Below are 20,858 nucleotides of genomic sequence, written 5' to 3' on the forward strand. Positions count from 1 at the left end.
CTGGGGTAGGGTTAGGGTTAGACCACTAGGAGGCGCCTTCTGCCCCATATATATCTGCATCTCATATTGACACTGTCTACGCATTGGCAAAAGCGTCAGTATATGACGCTTTGGGAACGGGCTGGGCTCCCTGAAGTGATACCAATTACGTTGTCACGTCAACGTCACGGTAACGGTAACAAATGCTATTAAAGAAATTAGATGTAACTGAAGACCTAAATGCATTAGTCTTTCAATTGTATCACCATCCATTCAAAAGGGGGAAAACTTAGGAAGGATTTAGTACTGTAAAAGTGAATTAAAAGCAGTAGACAGTGTCATTCTTCTGTCATGTCAAACACCAATATTAAATGTCTTAACAAAATAGAAGTCAAATGAAAAAAGAAAGTCAAAAGAAATACATATGTGAATGCGTGTATGCATGTGTGGAAACATATACAAGGACAGCTGGACAAATATTAGATAACTATATTTTTATATTAATTTATTTTCTTTCAATATACAGAACAAAAAGAATCACTTTGTCTTACAAAAGCCTTATATACAGATATAAAATCTCCCAGTGACACATAAATAAGTATATATATATATATGAAGCAAACAGATGGTTGAGTAAAAACAACAATGTCATGTTCTGATTTAAATAAATATGATTTTTGGCACAACTACAGAGGAAACATGGTTAAGAAATCCTCTTCAATGCATAAGTCTCCTATTCAAAAGACAACATTACAGTCAGGCACAGAGATCAATTTCTGGTGGCATGCATTGTTCTGGCATAAAATAAATTAATGCTTCGGAGAAGATATCAACTAAAAATTCATCATAATTTAAAACACAAACAAACATGACATGCTCTCTCCTACAAAATGCAATTACTGTATCAGAATACAGATTAGATCCAGATCTACTGGATTACACTGTATATTCTGCCCCTTATTTCTTCCACAAATGAAACACATAATGTGTCAAAATGTGGTTCAAAATTACATGCTTTTAGTATTTTGAGTTGAAAACCACAGTAACATGCATGACAGACAACAAAGCAATGAATATGATATAAAATGTGCAGACAAAACAAGAAATGACAAAAAATACAGATGCGTGGATGTTCAATGTTCATCTCTCATTAAGACCAGTCAAGCTTTGTGGTAAAAGAAACCCAATCATCAATGCACTTGTAGGAAGTGAGCATTTTATCCTGGGTGAAAGGGAATTTCAATAAAAACAGTAAAATGTTAAAAACAATGTATCTCTCAAAAGCCATTTGTGTGTGTACCTTCAGCCTGTGATCAGCTGTATGGCTTTGACAGCGTTAAATTTCCAGAACCATTTTGATCCAAGGCCTTTTTATAATTCATGTTGTTATTGCACTCTTTCTTTGTCTTCTTACTTTTCGTTGGCTTTCCTTGCTTAATTCCTCATCTCTTCTCATCTCCTTGTATGAAGTATGGATTTTCATGACCCACCAGATAAGAGTACCGTGTGGGGTTTGGGTCCTTAAAGGTCCTCATGTCATCTGCGGTGAGGTCATACGAGCCCTTCTGCAGAAGAAATGAGTTCATATAAGCCACGTACAGGTAAACACAACCCATCAGCCCATCTCCTCATGCAGGGAAATCAAAATTACCTGCTTAAAAATTCATGCAAAGCTTAAAATGGCATGCAAACAGTTGACCAAAATCGAGATCTCATCTAGAATGTAATGCCAATTCACCTCAAAATGAGAATGTACATAGTGGCGGTGAGCGGCGATGTCACAGCAAAAAGAAGAAATAAAAAAGTAGAGTAAAGGAATATTCCTTTCAAGTTAAATAAAGTTTAAGTCATAACTGATGTTGGTCGTGCAATCATTATTTTGGTTACGGTAGTGATTAAGAATTTACACACTTAACCTTTAAGTTGTATTTAATCCAGAATATTCCTTTACTTAAAAGAACTTGGACACTAAAGTCTATTTAAGGCACATCAGATAATTTGAAGAGTTTGGTTCCAAAACGCTATAAATCCATTTTGATGAATTTGAGTAAAACTGTGTTTTCTTTAGCAAGAAAATGGGAAGATGAAAACCACTATTTTCGGTTTCAAATTTTCACATAGCATTTGTAGGTTATAATAACAATAAAAAATGAAATCCAGGTTTTGATTTCCAAAGATTTATTATAAAATCGTTTTTTCCCCAAAATGCAATAAATCCAATAATTTATTTTTTTTCAAAATGCAATTAATCAAAATAAAATTTTATACACATTGAATTTCTTGTGCATACTATAAATCCATTGCTTTAATATAACAATATTCGGTAACACTTTAAGGGTTCATGTCATGAATTATCATGAATTCATGGATAAATGAATTATGCATTAATTCATATTAATATCATCAGGAACTATCAACGTTTTTTTTAACAGTTCAACGTTTTTCATTCATGACTTCATGGATGAACAAAACCTTAATTAAAACATTAACTACGAGCACATCATCATGAATTATGATTTATTAAGCATGATCTAACGTTATGCATATCGCTGTTGTCAACCTTGGGACGTCGCCGCTGAACTTTTTTGACGGCGATCAGCTGTAAACTGGCTTGGTCCTGCTCGGTTTTCGTTGACTTTGAATAAAACAACTGAAAGTTTTCCAAAAGATCCTCTGGGGGTCAGTGTGTCAGCGTGACAGAAGTTTGATGCTGTCATGTGAGAACAAGCAACAGCCGGCATTTCCTCCTCCCGAGTCCATCTTCTTCCTCACGTAAATGATTCGATTTCGATGTCACGTTTACCCATGCAGGATGCCTTACCCTCCGCAGGTTCACCAATGCTGTCAAAATTATTCATTTTTTTTGTTTGTTTGTTGATCGAAAGGACAAAATAGAGAAAACCTAGGAAGCCGGTTAGTTAAAGCACTGCCGTTACTGTTTACATTGCGTGGAATGGTGCGTTGTGATTGGTTTAGCGGATATGTGGCATTTTGCAGAAAAGGGAGACTGGCGTTTGTCGCGGTTTGGAAAGAAAGGGAGAAAACATTACATAATAACACGGCGGATATCCCGTTTTACGTAAAATTATACATTGTTTTGTATCTGGTCGGTATTGAAAAGTCCGATTTTTGCAGTAACTCATTTTTTTAAAAAATGGCGTTTATCGCGTTTTGGAACCAAACTCTTCATTTAGTTAAATCAGATCATTTACGTCAGATAAAAATATATTAATTTATTACATTTCAATAGCATACACTACTGTTCAAAATTAATTGGGGCTCTGTATTTTTTCAAAATGTTTTTCAAAGAAGTCTCTTCTGCTCACCAAGGCTGCATTTAATCAAAAAAGCAATAAAAACAGAAGTATAGAGAAATATTAATACAATTTAAAATAAGTGTTTTCTTTTAATACATTTTAATGTAGGCCTACTTTATTCCTGAATGTTCTGCATCATAACATTGCTCAAGAAACATTTCTTCTTAGTATAATCAGTAAAAATGCTTTATCTAATCAATAAAATTGTGGCAACATATTACAAGCAATATTATTAATTAAATTGTACAAATTAGAATTAATTGGAATGTTAATTTGATTAACTATTACTCAATTCTAATTTGTTCAATTGAATAAATAATATTGCTTGTAATCTGTTGCCACAATTTTATTGATTAGATAAAGCATATTCATTTTTACAGTGTAATGAACAGATAGTTTGAAAGAACAGTATTTATTGAATCTTTTGTTAAATTAGAAATTTAGACATAATAGAAATTTAGACAGTTAAATTAGAAATTTAGACAAAATATTAGAAACTAATTTTTACAGTAAGTTGAATGCGTTCTTAATAAACAGTATTCGTTTATCTTTATAATCTTAATGAGCCCAAATTTTGAATGGTAGTATATTTGTAGAGTTCAGATGCAAAAGCCTCGTCTAAGTGTCTTCTATAATAATTATTTTTATCAAGATCGTATATTTAAGTTCAGTAATTTTACTTAAATGAGAATTAATAGGTAATTATCATTGTCATTTAAGTGAAATTACAGAACGTAAATATATGAGATTGATAAAAATGATCATTCTAGAAGAATATTTCAGATGGCTTTTTTGCATCTGAACTCTTCATTTCAAATTAGTAATAAAATTTGACAACAATCGTATCATATTTTGTACTTCTTAAGCTCAAATCTATGGAGCCCCTAAAGCAACATGGTGGTGGAAAAAATATGGGATGGGAGGAAAAAACTAAACTTTGCATTCTTTAGCAAAACTTTTGGGTTCTCTCGCAAATTTTTTCCACCACTTATGTCCCTTTAGGGGCTCCATACAAGTCACATTCACAAATATTGTACTTTTCAGGCTGGTCCAGCTGAATTTTGCATGTAGAGTAAAAAAATACATGATTGGCTATTTTAACTGTCCATTCCATTCCTACAGCCTCCAAATTAAGCCGTTCAATTACGTGACATCCGTTTTCAAGGCAAGACTACAGGAATTATGTTCATGTTGTGCATTCATATATGTACAAGCGAACCCTTTTTGCCTTTTACTGTCCCTGGCGACGAACCATTACACACTTTAACAGGCCATTGGTGACTTACCTTTCCTCTAATCTTCTACAGTCATAGTGTTTGGAGTGAGGCAGAGTATCAAGTCCATACGGAACACCACATACACACACAGCACAGCAACCACAAATACGAGCACAAACACACACAAAGAGGTTTGTTTAAGAGCTAAATGATAATGAAACTTGTACATCTGTTATGATAATATTATCATTCCAAAAATGAAAATGATGAAATATGTGAGTTTGTACTACTGTTAGCTTTCAATTCCTTTCACTGCAAAGGCACTAATGCACTAGACCCTCTTTATGTGTGGCCTGGTTAGGACTGCATCTGCTCATAATGGACTTCAGTCATTCAGCCAAGTAATACATTTGTGAAAAAGTATGATAATGTAATATTTTGATTAATGTTAGTGGAGTTCAGGAAGGCAGGCATGTAAAGATTTAGAAATAGGCTTGGATCTAATTTAACAATATATTTAGTATTGGTTAGTGGTGTGGTGACACTATTGTTAGATTAAATCAGGTTACATGCAGGGTTAATGGAAGAATTGGAGGGAACTGTAACTTACAGTGGGTTCATTTCTACAATTATTAAAAAGAGGTACAGTAATAAGCAATGTGTATGAATAAACACTACCCTAAAAATTCAGTAAGAATGATGGACAAATACAGTTACAAATGTATTGCTCATGGTTAGTTCATGTTAGTTAAAATACATTAACTAATGTTAACTAAAGAAGCTTATTGTAAAGTGTTACCAAACAAAAAATATCCAAATTATTTATTTTATTCTACAGCGATACATTGTTTTATTTTAAAAGTCCACACATACGCTTGTCGTTGAATCGGTACGAAACCCACTGTAAGTTAAATATCTGTGTAACTTTTCTGCTTAAATGACAACTTATTTGTGAAGTGACTGGAAGGAGGTACTCACCAATCCATTAGTGTGGCCTTTTTTGCCTGGCCCTTCAACCATCTCCAGGTTGTTGCCAAAGACATCATTACTGGAACTAGATGTGAGAGTGACACGAGGAATATGGGTGATATCCTGAGAGGGCCATGTGGCCCGAAATTCCTCAGCAGCATACGGGCTGCTGAAATGATTGTCGTCTGACCTTTTCCTGATAAGAAATAAGCGATGCACACACAAAAATGTCAACAAGTGAGAAATGTATATCCATACCTAAGCATAAGACACCGTAGAAGTGAGATTCAAATGCACTTCTCCCTGACCTCTCATAAACACTCACCTATGAGTCACACAGATGTAGATGAGAACAGCCAGAATTACAATGAGCAGAAGTCCCCCTAACACACACGCCACCACCACTAGAGCTAACAAAGAGGCTACGCAGAGAGACAAAGGTCATTAGACACAAATATACACGCAAAATCTATAATTTAGCACAGTAAACAAGCTGATCAATGTATTGGTGTAACTTAAAAAGACTATTGCTTTGATGGTTAAAAAAACAAGAAAAATTGTAATAATAATATCTTACAGTCATTACAGTTGAAACCAGAATAGCCAAATGAACATCTGTTAAAAAAAAAAAGGGAAATAAATGTTGAAACTTATCAACAGACATCTGCTTGTAGCAATATTGCCACGACACAAGAGGGCAGTAGTTTCTGATGCTGTACAAAAACTAACAATGCATCAAAACGAGTCCAAGACTGTGATAAAAGGTAAAAAAAAAAAAAAAAAAGTCCAGTCCACAATCACATTTTATATTGAAAAAAAGTCATTTTGTGTTTTCCCCCCAAATCAGTGACATCATTTATGAATTTGGTTTTTATTCAGAGTTAAAATACTGATTTTTCTTAAACATTTAGTAGTTTTGATCAGGACTCAGGTTGATTAATACATTTATGCAATAAAATTTGAAAGAAATATTTATCTGATACATTTTTAAGCAGTTTAAAGTAGTGGCTGTTTTCAGCCTCAAACATAACAAAAGGGTAGTGAATTTGGCCACAGTGCACTGTTGAGTTTTTGAAAATTTCCAAAGCATTTTCATAAAATATGTGTCAAAATAAGATTTCACCAAAAATCATTCCATATGCTGAAACATGGTGAAAATTATGGCCAGATTAAGACTCAAAAGTACCCCATAGTGGATGAAAACATCCCTAACAGCACATAAGAACAAGGAAGACAATTAGTATTTCTGAACCATCACCTTTGAGGTATTTTTTCTTAAACAAAGTGTTGCTTAGGTGTGTATATTCAGAGCAAAGAAATGAAATGGTACTCACTGAACACAATCAGATCCCTGTGCTTTGTAGCCACTTGGACAAACTGTGAAAAGATTAGAACGTAAATAGTTGGTTTTGTGTTTGAACATGACACTTCAATAATAAAAGACTGTTGTTCTTACATTGGGATTTTATTGTATGTAATGTATAGAAATACAAATAAATAAAAAACGGTAACACTTTATTTTGATAGTCCACTTTAGACATTCTACTTATAAGTAACTTTTCAACTACATGTCACCTAACTGTCATTAGAGTATTAGTAGACTGTCTGCTTAATATCTGCTAACACTTTATTTTGTTGGTCCCTCAACAGCCATTCAACTGACTATAAGTAAACTTATTCTCCTAACTCAAAGCCAAACACCTAACCCTAACCTAACAGTCTATTGACAGTCTACTATAATAAACTAATACTCTAATGAGATTTAGTTGACATGTAGTTGAAAAGTTACTTATAATTAGTAGAACGTCTAAAGTGACTATCGAAATAAAGTGTAACCAAAAAAATGGTCAGTGTAATGTACATTCTGAAGTCTGATCTTACCAGACCAAGATTAATGTGTCTGTTAGCATGGATAAATCCATGTCAAAATCAAAGGTCACCGATTATTATGATATCCACACACAATATGGAAGCCCATGTTTTTGTTTTTGTTTTTTTTTCCACACAGAAAGGGAGTGCTAAAGACACACTCACCTCTACAGCTTTTGACCTGGTAAAGACTGGGTACATAGCCAGGTTTGCAGGTACAGAGTGCGATCCCATCTTTGGCCTTACACTCTGTAGTGTCCACATCACACGGAGAAGGTTCTTGCTCGCACAGATTGCTAACTAACAAGAGACAGACAGTGAGAGAGAAAGAGAGTATAGTTGTTTAGAGAGAAGTGTGTATCTAAGGTCCTTTAAGTTTTAAAGCATGTTTGCCTTCACCGGTTAATTTTAAATGGTCCTGCGATGCAATATGCATTTTTAAAGTATAAATATTTAATAGACTCTTTTAATTTCATGTAGTTTCATTTCATATGAATACCACAAAACAAACATAACCAAACATAAACATAAAATGCTGCCTTAAAATTTAAAGTACAACATGGTTCTTTAAGTAATTTCAACTAAAATTACATCAAACTTAAAGGGACTCTGTGTAGGAAATACCCCCATCTAGTGGTTAAATAGTATTTTGCATTCAAACGAATTTTGCTCTCCAGCGCCTCGCTTTTTCAAGTGCGTATTGCATCTACGGTTGCCGTTATGTACCAAAAATGCTATGACAGGATGTCTTGTAGTAACACTTCATCGAGTTTTTCTCCGGGTGAACAGGTTTGTAACTTAAAAAAAAAACAGCAACTTATGTGTTAACTTATGTGTACAATTTATGTGTCTAGCTGTATAAATTAATTTTAATTCTCTGTACAATCTTATCCACATAGCAAAATCACAATTTTAGCTAATTGATCATTTATATATAAAAAGAAAGCTATAGAAAATCTTACAGAGAGCAATATTTTCTTCAATATTTTCTTACAATCATTATCTCTATATTCTTACTGAATTTATCGAATTAACTTACAAACCTTGTTTTTAGCACCTTCCTTCACAATAGCTGCGAGTAAAGTAGTCAATAGCTGCTATTCATCAAAGACCTTGTTTAACTTTTTTACCTATAAATGTTATACTGTCTATATAATAAAGTACACAACCAAGCAATGACAAAAAAATTAAGTCAGACTGTAACATTGACTAACCTGTCGAGGAGAAAGCAGGCAACTTCAGCGTCTCTTCTGAAATCTTTCTGCTGCATTAGCTATTTCCACGGTTGAAAACGCTATCCCGATATTTAAGGCCATTGCACACTGAGCACGAAATATTCGTATGCGTATTTTCCTGTACGGCAGCCTAAAAATTCGTCACGCATAGAAACCTTGCACACCAAGTCCGTTGCGTATTTATTAAACCTTTGCGGGAAAAAACGCAAAAATACCAAATGGATTCGTCAAGCAGTGAGGATGATTTTTGCCCTCTCTCATATTGGAAAGAGAAGAAATAGAAAATATCCATCCAATCCTGAAATTGCGCCGAGAGGAAGGAGTTCATTATCAAGGAGTTGCGAATTTATCCTGAGCGATTCAAAATTTACCTCAGAATGTCAGCGGGACAGTTTGATGCTTTGCTAGCGATTCTGGAGCCACATATTAAAAACAAGACCACCAATTTCCGTGAACCAATCGATTCTGAACGGAGACTGGCAGTGTGTCTGGTATGGACCAGGTATGGACACACACACAAACACACACACACACCCGCGCGCGGCCCTGTGGAAGCGCTGGGCAGACAGAACAGCTAGGCTGTTATTGTGTATGTATTGTGTATATTGTGCCCAAATAATACATTAGTTATCGAATAGGCTGCTCAATCACACTTTATTCGATCCTAAATTTCAATCTGATTGAAAGGGGGAGGTTTATTAATTTCATAATCCAATATAGAGAAGAGAACATAAACACTTGATCGAATTGAAAACCGAAACTGAAAGCACGGCGCATAATGTTCAATGATTTGAGGACGAGCTCCCCCGGCCCTGAATTGTCAAAAGACCTCTCAAAATGCTGGCTCTGGATGCGAAAAACGCAGAAAATCGAACCATATCCGATTAATTTTATGACGGAAAAATGAATGGTCTTGTTTTTTGCAATCTCCGGTCACGTTTCCTTTTTCGTTCAAGTCTGGCCTTTTTTTGCGAGGAGGATGCATTCTCCTGTGACTCGGCATATGGTCCGCAATTACAAATAATAGAGCAAAAGAGCAATCAGCAATCATAGGAGTGCAATGCAGCCGTTTAAACTTGCAGGGAATGCGCCTCTCAATGTGACGTGACGATGGCTCTGAGTCTGAACGAAAACGCGTTGTGGAAACGCGTTTGGCTTGTGGTACTTTTTGACCCTCTCTGCTATTATAGTTTTCAAGATGGCGGAACGGACATGGAAGCCTCCGTGAACCTACCCGTCCCATGTACATAAAGATAATAAATTCTTCATTTACGAGGATAAGTCAGATAATTTGCAGAGGTATTTGTACACCATTGAGGACATATTTATGAATAAAAATATTGATTTCAGATAATAAAATACCTAAAAATCTACACAGAGTCCCTTTAAGAAAAAAAAGGGTTCCTATTAGAGGAACGATATTTGCCATTCACTGTAATACAACTGCAAAGAGAAGCTGTTTTTCAATCTTTGTGGAAATTTTCATAAAAAAGACTACATGTTTTTGATAATAACACTGTGAAGGTGAATTTGTTGCCTAAACATCAATTAATGTGTTTAGAAATAATGTCAAGAAATGTAGATATAAAGGATGTATTGTATTTTAAGAATGATTTATAATGCTAAATTGTTTGAAAAAGTAAAAAAGTATGTGAAACCAAATATTGTATATTTATGTAACCAATATACTGTATTGTAATCATTTATTATGTGGACATTAAAACATGTTTCACTCTGTTCATACAGCGAAACTTAAATGCTAAATCTTTTCAAGACTCACCATTGTATTGAGCACCAGCAAGAATGCCACAGTTTGTCATTCCACAGGTCGTTGCATTTTGTATACCAGTATTAATGGCCGATGTAATCAATTCCTGGGTGACTGGAGAGTTGGGCTCAAAATAACTGTTTACAGAAGCCACTATACTGCCAGGCCTGAACATATTTACACCGAGATTAGTAATTGGCAAAAATCATACAGAAGAGAAGAGCTTTGTTTAAGAACTGTTGATACTCACGTCAACCTAAGGACTGTGCTGTTAATATAGTTTGGCTGGTTACGGAGAATTGCATTTACCTATGGTGAAAGGGAAGAAAGAATAATGAATTTAGACTCACTGAAACTGAAGGATATTGATCCAGGATATGGAAGTATTTACTTTGCCAGTCCCAAGTTCAATAAAGCTTTATTGGCATGACTTATACTATAACAGTCATGTTAACAGTCAACATTTATTGGCATGACTAATACTTTACTGCCAACGCAATATACGGATATACCTTAACTTATATAGAGAATATAGTGAAATGATAAATAAATATGATTCTATATTTCTCTAAAAATGACTCTAAAATTCTATAAGATGTATAATAACAAAATGCACTGCATTTATGATCAAAAATGTCATCCAAATTTGTATTAATTAGTTTAATTGTTATTAGATTAATATCTATTAATTTTATTCCAAGCCTTCTTACTTAATAGTTATACAAACAGACTTCATAAACTGCACAGTTTTAGTGTGAAGAAATACATCTTTGCAAGTAATAACTGAAATGTTAAAGCTAAAACACCTGATTGTAATGTAAGTTTGTGACATACCGCAATAAGGATCTCATTAGCAACTTTGTGGAATTCAGGTGTTTTGGGATCATGCATTGCAGGTACAAATGTGCGGTTCACCTTTAGTGAACTAGGGAACGATTTAGCTGGGAATAAGAGAGAGTGAGGGTGATAAATAAAGATTGCTCTTAATAATCACTATAATCACATGAGTCTTATTATACAAACTAAAAGACTGAATGACTTTCTGTAAAGTCTCATGGCCCTGTGTAAGAAAGTTTATAAGTGATTGACAGAAATTGGCATCAGACAGATACTCACTTTCCACACAGGCATTATTTAAAGGAAAAGTTCCTGTCAGACACTGACAGATGGAGTTCACACAAACACTGAGTGGTGGGCAGGGCACTGAAGGACAGGTAGCTTAAAGAACAAAAGGAGAAAGTATTGGGCATTTCTGAAGATTTACAATGCATGGACATTACACTGTAATCCACAATCACACAACACATTCATTCAAACACACCTGGTGTGGTGGTGGTGTTAGTTGGGTTAGTAGTAGATACGATTGGTCCAGTCGTTGAGTTGGTTATTGGTGGTGTGGTAGCATTTCCTGTTGTAGATTGAGGTGGTGTGGTGGAATTCCCTAATGTAGTGTTTCCAGGTGTAGTTATGGGTGGTGTGGTAAAGTTTATTGTGGCATTATTCCCTGGTGTAGTCATGGGTGGAGTCGTAGCATTTACTGTTTCATTGTTACCTGGTGTAGTCATGGGTGGTGTGGTAAAGTTTACTGTTGCATTATCCCCTGGTGTAGTCATGGGTGGTGTGGTAAAGTTTACTGTTACATTATTCTCTGGTGTAGTCATGAGTGGTGTGGTAAAGTTTACTGTTACATTATTCTCTGGTGTAGTCATGAGTGGTGTGGTAAAGTTTACTGTTACATTGTTCCCCGGTGTAGTCATGGGTGGTGTGGTAAAGTTTACTGTTGCATTATTCTCTGGTGTAGTCATGAGTGGTGTGGTAAAGTTTACTGTTACATTGTTCCCCGGTGTAGTCATGGGTGGTGTGGTAAAGTTTGCTGTTGCATTATCCCCTGGTGTAGTCATGGGTGGTGTGGTAAAGTTTACTGTTACATTATCCCCCGGTGTAGTCATGGGTGGTGTGGTAAAGTTTACTGTTGCATTATCCCCCGGTGTAGTCATGAGTGGTGTGGTAAAGTTGACTGTGGCATTATTCCCCGGTGTAGTCATGGGTGGTGTGGTAAAGTTTACTGTTACATTATCCCCTGGTGTAGTCATGGGTGGTGTGGTAAAGTTTGCTGTTGCATTATCCCCTGGTGTAGTCATGGGTGGTGTGGTAAAGTTGACTGTGGCATTATTCCCCGGTGTAGTCATGGGTGGTGTGGTAAAGTTTACTGTTGCATTGTTCCCTGGCGTAGTCATGAGTGGTGTGGTAAAGTTTGCTGTTGCATTATCCCCTGGTGTAGTCATGGGTGGTGTGGTAAAGTTTGCTGTTGCATTATCCCCTGGTGTAGTCATGGGTGGTGTGGTAAAGTTTGCTGTTGCATTATCCCCTGGTGTAGTCATGAGTGGTGTGGTAAAGTTTACTGTTACATTATCCCCTGGTGTAGTCATGGGTGGTGTGGTAAAGTTTACTGTTGCATTATCCCCCGGTGTAGTCATGGGTGGTGTGGTAAAGTTTACTGTTACATTGTCCCCTGGTGTAGTCATGGGTGGTGTGGTAAAGTTTACTGTTGCATTATCCCCCGGTGTAGTCATGGGTGGTGTGGTAAAGTTTACTGTTACATTGTCCCCTGGTGTAGTCATGGGTGGTGTGGTAAAGTTTACTGTTACATTATCCCCCGGTGTAGTCATGGGTGGTGTGGTAAAGTTTACTGTTGCATTATCCCCCGGTGTAGTCATGGGTGGTGTGGTAAAGTTTACTGTTGCATTATCCCCTGGTGTAGTCATGAGTGGTGTGGTAAAGTTTACTGTTGCATTATCCCCCGGTGTAGTCATGGGTGGTGTGGTAAAATTTACTGTTGCATTATCCCCCGGTGTAGTCATGAGTGGTGTGGTAAAGTTTACTGTTGCATTATCTCCTGGCGTAGTCATGGGTGGTGTGGTAAAGTTTACTGTTACATTGTCCCCTGGCGTAGTCATGAGTGGTGTGGTAAAGTTTGCTGTTGCATTATCCCCTGGTGTAGTCATGGGTGGTGTGGTAAAGTTTACTGTTACATTATCCCCTGGTGTAGTAATGGGTGGTGTGGTAAAGTTTACTGTTACATTATCCCCCGGTGTAGTCATGGGTGGTGTGGTAAAGTTTACTGTTACATTATCCCCTGGTGTAGTCATGGGTGGTGTGGTAAAGTTTACTGTTACATTATCCCCTGGTGTAGTCATGGGTGGTGTGGTAAAGTTTACTGTTACATTATCCCCTGGCGTAGTCATGGGTGGTGTGGTAAAGTTTACTGTTACATTATCCCCTGGCGTAGTCATGGGTGGTGTGGTAAAGTTTACTGTTACATTATCCCCTGGCGTAGTCATGGGTGGTGTGGTAAAGTTTACTGTTACATTATCCCCTGGTGTAGTCATGGGTGGTGTGGTAAAGTTTACTGTTACATTATCCCCTGGTGTAGTCATGGGTGGTGTGGTAAAGTTGACTGTTACATTATCCCCTGGCGTAGTCATGAGTGGTGTGGTAAAGTTTACTGTTACATTATCCCCTGGTGTAGTCATGGGTGGTGTGGTAAAGTTTACTGTTACATTATCCCCTGGTGTAGTCATGGGTGGTGTGGTAAAGTTTACTGTTACATTATCCCCTGGTGTAGTCATGGGTGGTGTGGTAAAGTTTACTGTTACATTATCCCCTGGCGTAGTCATGGGTGGTGTGGTAAAGTTTACTGTTACATTATCCCCTGGTGTAGTCATGGGTGGTGTGGTAAAGTTTACTGTTACATTATCCCCTGGTGTAGTCATGGGTGGTGTGGTAAAGTTTACTGTTACATTATCCCCTGGTGTAGTCATGGGTGGTGTGGTAAAGTTTACTGTTACATTATCCCCTGGCGTAGTCATGAGTGGTGTGGTAAAGTTTACTGTTACATTATCCCCTGGTGTAGTCATGGGTGGTGTGGTAAAGTTTACTGTTACATTATCCCCTGGTGTAGTCATGGGTGGTGTGGTAAAGTTTACTGTTACATTATCCCCTGGTGTAGTCATGGGTGGTGTGGTAAAGTTTACTGTTACATTATCCCCTGGTGTAGTCATGGGTGGTGTGGTAAAGTTTACTGTTACATTATCCCCTGGCGTAGTCATGGGTGGTGTGGTAAAGTTTACTGTTACATTATCCCCTGGTGTAGTGATGGGTGGTGTGGTAAAGTTTACTGTTACATTATCCCCTGGCGTAGTCATGGGTGGTGTGGTAAAGTTTACTGTTGCATTATCCCCTGGTGTAGTCATGGGTGGTGTGGTAAAGTTTACTGTTACATTATCCCCTGGTGTAGTCATGGGTGGTGTGGTAAAGTTTACTGTTACATTATCCCCCGGTGTAGTCATGGGTGGTGTGGTAAAGTTGACTGTTACATTATCCCCTGGCGTAGTCATGGGTGGTGTGGTAAAGTTTACTGTTACATTATCCCCTGGTGTAGTCATGGGTGGTGTGGTAAAGTTTACTGTTACATTATCCCCTGGTGTAGTCATGGGTGGTGTGGTAAAGTTTACTGTTACATTATCCCCTGGTGTAGTCATGGGTGGTGTGGTAAAGTTTACTGTTACATTATCCCCTGGCGTAGTCATGGGTGGTGTGGTAAAGTTTACTGTTACATTATCCCCTGGTGTAGTCATGGGTGGTGTGGTAAAGTCAACTGTTGCATTATCCCCTGGTGTAGTCATGGGTGGTGTGGTAAAGTTTACTGTTACATTATCCCCTGGTGTAGTCATGTGTGGTGTGGTAAAGTTTACTGTTACATTATCCCCTGGTGTAGTCATGGGTGGTGTGGTAAAGTTTACTGTTACATTATCCCCTGGCGTAGTCATGGGTGGTGTGGTAAAGTTTACTGTTACATTATCCCCCGGTGTAGTCATGGGTGGTGTGGTAAAGTTTACTGTTGCATTATCCCCTGGCGTAGTCATGGGTGGAGTGGTAGCATTTACTGTTTCATTGTTCCCTTGAGTAGTTAGGGGTGGTGTTGTAGCATTTACTGGATTAGTGGTGGGTGAGGTGGTATCGTTTCCTGTTGTAGCATTACCTGATGTAGTTTGTGCTGTAATTGTGACATTGCTTGGTGTTGTAATTGTTGAAACTGTGCTGTTGCCTGGTGTGGTAATGGGAGGAGTAGTGTAATTGCCTCTTGTAGTCTGGGGTAGAGTTGTGCTGTTGCCTGGATCAGGTGAAGGAGTAGTTGTGCTGTTGCCTGGATCAGGTGAAGGAGTAGTTGTGCTGTTGCCTGGATCAGGTGAAGGTAAAGTTGTGGTGTTTCCTGGATCAGGTGAAGGAGTAGTTGTGGTGTTTCCTGGATAAGGTGAAGGAGTAGTTGTGGTGTTGCCTGGATAAGGTGAAGGAAAAGTTGTGGTGTTTCCTGGATCAGGTGAAGGAGTAGTTGTGGTGTTTCCTGGATCAGGTGAAGGAGTAGTTGTGGTGTTTCCTGGATCAGGTGAAGGTAAATTTGTGCTGTTGCCTGGATAAGGTGAAGGAGTAGTTGTGGTGTTGCCTGGATAAGGTGAAGGAAAAGTTGTGGTGTTTCCTGGATCAGGTGAAGGAGTAGTTGTGGTGTTGCCTGGTGCAGTTACAGGATGGTTTGTTGCATTCCCCAGTGTAGGTACAAGTGGACTTGTGCTGTTGGATGCCGTAGTTACAAGTGAAGTTATGGTATTTCCTGATGTACTCGCTGATGAACTTGTAGCATTTTCTGGTGCAGATGTGGAGGAAATTGTTACGTTGCCTTGAGTAGATAAAGGTGGAGATGTGACATTACCCCCATCCGTTGACAGCAGTGGAGTTGTAGCATTGATTGGAAATTGTGTAGTTGTATTCCCAGATGGAACGCTTGTTACCTCCGCTGATGGCCACAAAGACATAATCACATGTAATCACGCATAAAGTTTTAAAGGGGTGATGAACTGAGAAATCAAATTTTCCTTGAGCTTTTGACATCTAAGAGGTCATCATATTATAAAAAATATCCTGTAAGTTTAAAAACTGAAAACGTCATGGTTAGTCCAATAAAAACTTTTATTGACACCAGCCTCAGCAAACGACTCATTTTTAAAAGAGGGGAACTATAACGACAAAGAGGATAAAATCCCACCCCCGCATAAGAAGATCAACGCCTGCTTCAACACGGCCGGTTTAGCCCCGCCCACCGATTCGCGCATGACACGCATAGCTAAGGAACATACATGACTACCTCGTGATGACAAACTGGATCGCTACCGAGCAAAACAGAATACTGTGCAGTGCCTGGTTATGAAAGACGACAGTCGCCGCATAAGCTTCCTCTGGATTCCAATAAGACTGCATGGATAAACTTTATTTTTAATGACATTCCAGCTGATGAGGTAAAACTTTGTCGTCTGTTCGCTTCATTTCACTGAGGATTGTTTTGTAAACAAGACTGGATTTACAGACGATTAAGAGAAAAGAACGGTGCTGTGCCGTCTATATTGGATCTGACAGGAATTGTGCAACACACGGACTCTGGGTCGAACATGTATGGGCGAATCATTCCGGTTGCCATTTTACCACATTGGACGTTTTCAAAATGATTTCCCGACGGGTGAGTTGAAACTCATTATAATATGCAAAACTGTTCTCCACTCACAGCAGTGGGCGTTTACTTCCAAGTCTTCAGTGCGAGACGCCCATAAAAACCGACCGTTTTTCAGATAGGCTCACAACTTGGGTACAAAATAGCCTATTAATTATTCATTTTGATGTTTTTGAATGTAAAAACCAAGCGAACGTCATAAGTTGACCTCAGACAACAATATAATAAAATTTTAAAAGCCAGTTCATGACCCCTTTAAGAATCTTATCTAAACCAGACTGAACAAGCAATGTCAGTCATTTGTGACAATAGTTTTTTGAGTCAGTTCTTCCTTTTCAGATTTTTTAGATTAGATATAAGATGTTCACTAGAATTTCTCTTTATCCTCATTTTATGCTTATTGCCTATTTTAATTTCTTTGAGAAAGATTTTTAAAAAGGCTAATAAGAATCAGTTTAATAGAGTTTATTTCAACTGTGTATAAAAACATATTTTACTCATTAAAAGAGTAGTTCACTTTTAAAAATGTTTTGCTGATACTTTACTTTAGCAAATGGGCTTTACGCTTTTTAGTGGAGCAGCTATTAGTTATAGCCACAAATAAATATTAGCACACTTTATTTGATATAAGCTTTAGGCGTGACAAAATAGGTCATTGTTATTTATCTACAGCTTGATGAACACAGTTATACACATTTTAGCATTGAATGTTTAGATTCAGAAACTTAAAGGAGTTGTTCACTTTTAAAAAAAAACCTTTTGCCATGTCATCCAAGATGTCCACGTCTTTCTTTCTTCAGTCGAAAAGAAATGAAGGTTTTTGATGAAAACATTCCAGGATTTTTCTCCATATAATGGACTTCAGTGGGAACCAAACGGTTCAAGGTCCAAAAGACACTTTCAGTGCAGCTTCAAAGGGCTTTAAATGACACCAGACGATGAACAAGGGTCTTATCTAGCGAAACGATCAATCATTTATAAGTTTAAGTTTTATAAGCTCAAATGCTCGCCTTGCTCTGTTCTGTGATGCACGTTCGTGACTCTCCTGTTCGAGCTCGTTCATCAAAATGAACTAATCTTTTTCCGAATCAATTCGTTCATTTTGTTCATTGAATGAACCAAATGACTCGAAAAGAGATTTGTTCATTTTGATGAACAAGTTCGAACAGGAGAGTCACGAACAGAGCAAGGCATCACAGAACACAGCAAGGCAAGCATTTGAGCTTATAAAACGTAAACTTTATTTTTGTTTTTTTTTAAATGAGCTGTCGTTTCGCTTGTTAAGACTCTTATTCATCGTCTGGTGTTGTTTAATGGCCTTTGAAGCTGCACTGAAACTCTCATTTGGACCTTGAATCATTTGGTTCCCAATGAAGTCCATTGTATGGAGAAAAATCCTGGAATGTTTTCATCAAAAACCTTAATTTCTTTTCAACTGAAGAAAGAAAGATGTGGACATCTTGAATGACATGGGGGTGAGTAAATTATCAGCCAAAGGTTTTTTTAAAAGTGAACAACTCCTTTAAGTTACTGAATCTAAACATTCAATGCTAAAATGTGTATAACTGTATTCATCAAGCTGTAGATAAATAACCATGACCTATTTTGTCATGCCTAAAGGTTATATCAAATAAAGTGTGCTAATATTTATTTAGCTGCTCCACTAAAAAGCTTAAAGCCCATTTACTAAATCGTTTTAATCACTTGTTTCAAGAAACATTGCTAGTGCTGCTTTGCTTCTGAAGCAGCAATATATTAGCGAGAATATTTCTTGAGCAACTTTTTTTTATATAGGCTATACTAATAATGTCTGATATAATGACTTCATCTGCATTGTAGTGATTGTACTAGCTAATGTTTTGTATTGGAAGTAGAGAATGTGTCCTCACCTGAAGTATCAGTAAAGGTAGCATCGTTTGGGCTAGCTGTGGAATCACTAGTTGAATTTGTGCTTGATAAAACTGGTGTCGTTGTCGATGGAGGCATGCTCATTGTGGGATCCACAGTGGATGTGGCAATCAAACCTGTGAAAACAGACAAAATTGGTCAGATGGCTTGATATGCATATAGTACAACAAATACATACAGTGGGACACACATTTCAGTCTTCAATTGGTTTCCTGTATGTTTCTTGCAATCCAATCAATAGTCAACAAGGCACAATTTATTGTCAAACTAAAACTGCACATGCATGCATCACATCCTCATATAACTTTAAATATTTTCCAAGAGCAAACAGTCATATAGAGGGACTGTCTCCTGCAGCTGTACACGGCTTGTGTTAATGCCTAGCAACCACACACAAAAGAACAACATTAACAAGAAAAAGTGAACTCCAGAACAGAACAGACATACAGAGAGAGACGTCAAATTTCTATACCTTTAGCTTTAATAGTTTGCTTTTGAAATTAAGTTGGAAATCCAAACACAGACAAATAACTGAATTAGATTGGAGAGCTAGTTTTTGGCCTTGGTGTGTGTGGTCAACATCCCATTTGGCTAGTTGTCCATGAACAATACATCAGGGTGTGGAAAAACGTGAGAATGAGTATAAATGATGATGGGGTTGTTATTTTTTGAGCAACTATCCCTAAGAAGTGAGCATAATCGAGAAATCCTTTTCCTCATGATCCAGGAGTTCCACTAATTATCCGATTAAGGCGTTAAGTAAGTAAGTAAATAAGTAACTAAGTAACTAAGTAAGTAAGTAAGTAAGTAAGTAAGTAAGTAAGTAAGAAAGAAAGAAAGAAAGAAAGAAAGAAAGAAAGAAAGAAAGAAAGAAAGAAAGAAAGAAAGAAAGAAAGAAAGAAAGAAAGAAAGAAAGAAAGAAAGAAAGAAAGAAAGAAAGAAAGAAAGAAAGAAAGAAAGAAAGAAAGAAAGAAAGAAAGAACTATCAGGCTATTTGCATAGCAGCCTATTTATTTATTAACTTTTTTTCCACTCGCCTACACACTCATAGATAGATCACAGTTTACCCAGCAATAAAGTCACATATATTCATGCTTAGTGGAGAGGAAAACTATAACAGAATGGATTAGTTTATATGCCAACCTAATTAAACAATGTTCATGTATGTCTTTTAGTGTGTATGTCATTTAGCGTAAGTCATATGAAATCAATTAAATTGAAACAAAGTAGTTTTTCAAACGCTATATATAGATATAGATGGATACTACATTGATATCTAAAAAAGGGTGCAGGTCTTTTTAGCTAACAAAGCTCGATGCTGATAGACATTCACTATCACATAAGCAGTTCTGCAATCTGCATTTCCAGAAGATTTAAGAGGCTTCTTTAAAAGTAAAAATCCACCAGACTCAGAGGCACTATGCTCAAATCAGAAACACCTGTTTCTCTTCATAGTTTATCACATTGTGTGGTCAAAAAGTGAAAACATAATGGATACTCACAAAAGTTAAATATATATTTTAAGTACCAGACTCCACAAAGGTACATATAGACCATTTCACAAGATGTAGACAACACTGGTCCAGAAGCACTTCCTGTTTCAGTTTTTTAACACTACATAAAAGCTGGGATAAAATACAACCAACAGAACATTTAAAACTGAATCAAAAAGTTAAACAAACACCTTTAAGATGTTTTCTTTACATGTGAAATGAAGAAAAGAGTTACAAACTGAAACAGGAAGTGCTTCTGGACCAGTCTTGTTTACATCTTGTGAAATGGTCTATATATTAAAGAATCACATTTATAATTCATCTTGTGTGTTCTCCCAAGGGCAGTGCATGATTCAGGGTGATTAGCCTACTAATTGCTAATCCGTTCCAGACACAAAAGAGATGAGTGGGTTACGTAAGGTCCAGGTCTAGCTCAAAGCATCACTAGAAAACTAAGTCTGAATGAGGTAGAGGCTGTCTGGGTCAAAGAGCACATAAGACTTTACTTCTGACCAGATCAGAGGTCAGGTCGGGTCAGATGTCA

At 37.1% G+C, this 20,858-nt stretch overlaps 1 protein-coding gene across 1 annotated transcript in view; it reads right to left on the minus strand.

The window, feature by feature from the left end:
* Positions 1-471: 471 nt before the first annotated feature.
* The window catches only part of LOC120476294 (uncharacterized), a 28,296-nt gene continuing 7,909 nt past the window's right edge, over positions 472-20,858 (minus strand). The window contains exons 2-14 of the mRNA XM_089128701.1: positions 18,803-18,937; positions 14,400-16,205; positions 11,676-14,033; positions 11,471-11,572; positions 11,189-11,295; positions 10,605-10,663; positions 10,367-10,521; positions 7,517-7,651; positions 6,817-6,859; positions 6,060-6,097; positions 5,808-5,904; positions 5,492-5,678; positions 472-1,544 (exon numbers count right to left, since the gene is read on the minus strand). Of these exons, the coding sequence (XP_088984827.1) occupies positions 1,422-1,544; positions 5,492-5,678; positions 5,808-5,904; positions 6,060-6,097; positions 6,817-6,859; positions 7,517-7,651; positions 10,367-10,521; positions 10,605-10,663; positions 11,189-11,295; positions 11,471-11,572; positions 11,676-14,033; positions 14,400-16,205; positions 18,803-18,937 (5,345 nt within the window). The 3' untranslated portion in view covers positions 472-1,421. The remainder of the gene's footprint in view (positions 1,545-5,491; positions 5,679-5,807; positions 5,905-6,059; positions 6,098-6,816; positions 6,860-7,516; positions 7,652-10,366; positions 10,522-10,604; positions 10,664-11,188; positions 11,296-11,470; positions 11,573-11,675; positions 14,034-14,399; positions 16,206-18,802; positions 18,938-20,858) is intronic.

The sequence above is a fragment of the Pimephales promelas genome, chromosome 3 (genome assembly GCF_988280905.1).
Source record: "Pimephales promelas chromosome 3, fPimPro1.hap1.1, whole genome shotgun sequence".
In the NCBI taxonomy this organism is placed as follows: domain Eukaryota; kingdom Metazoa; phylum Chordata; class Actinopteri; order Cypriniformes; family Leuciscidae; genus Pimephales; species Pimephales promelas.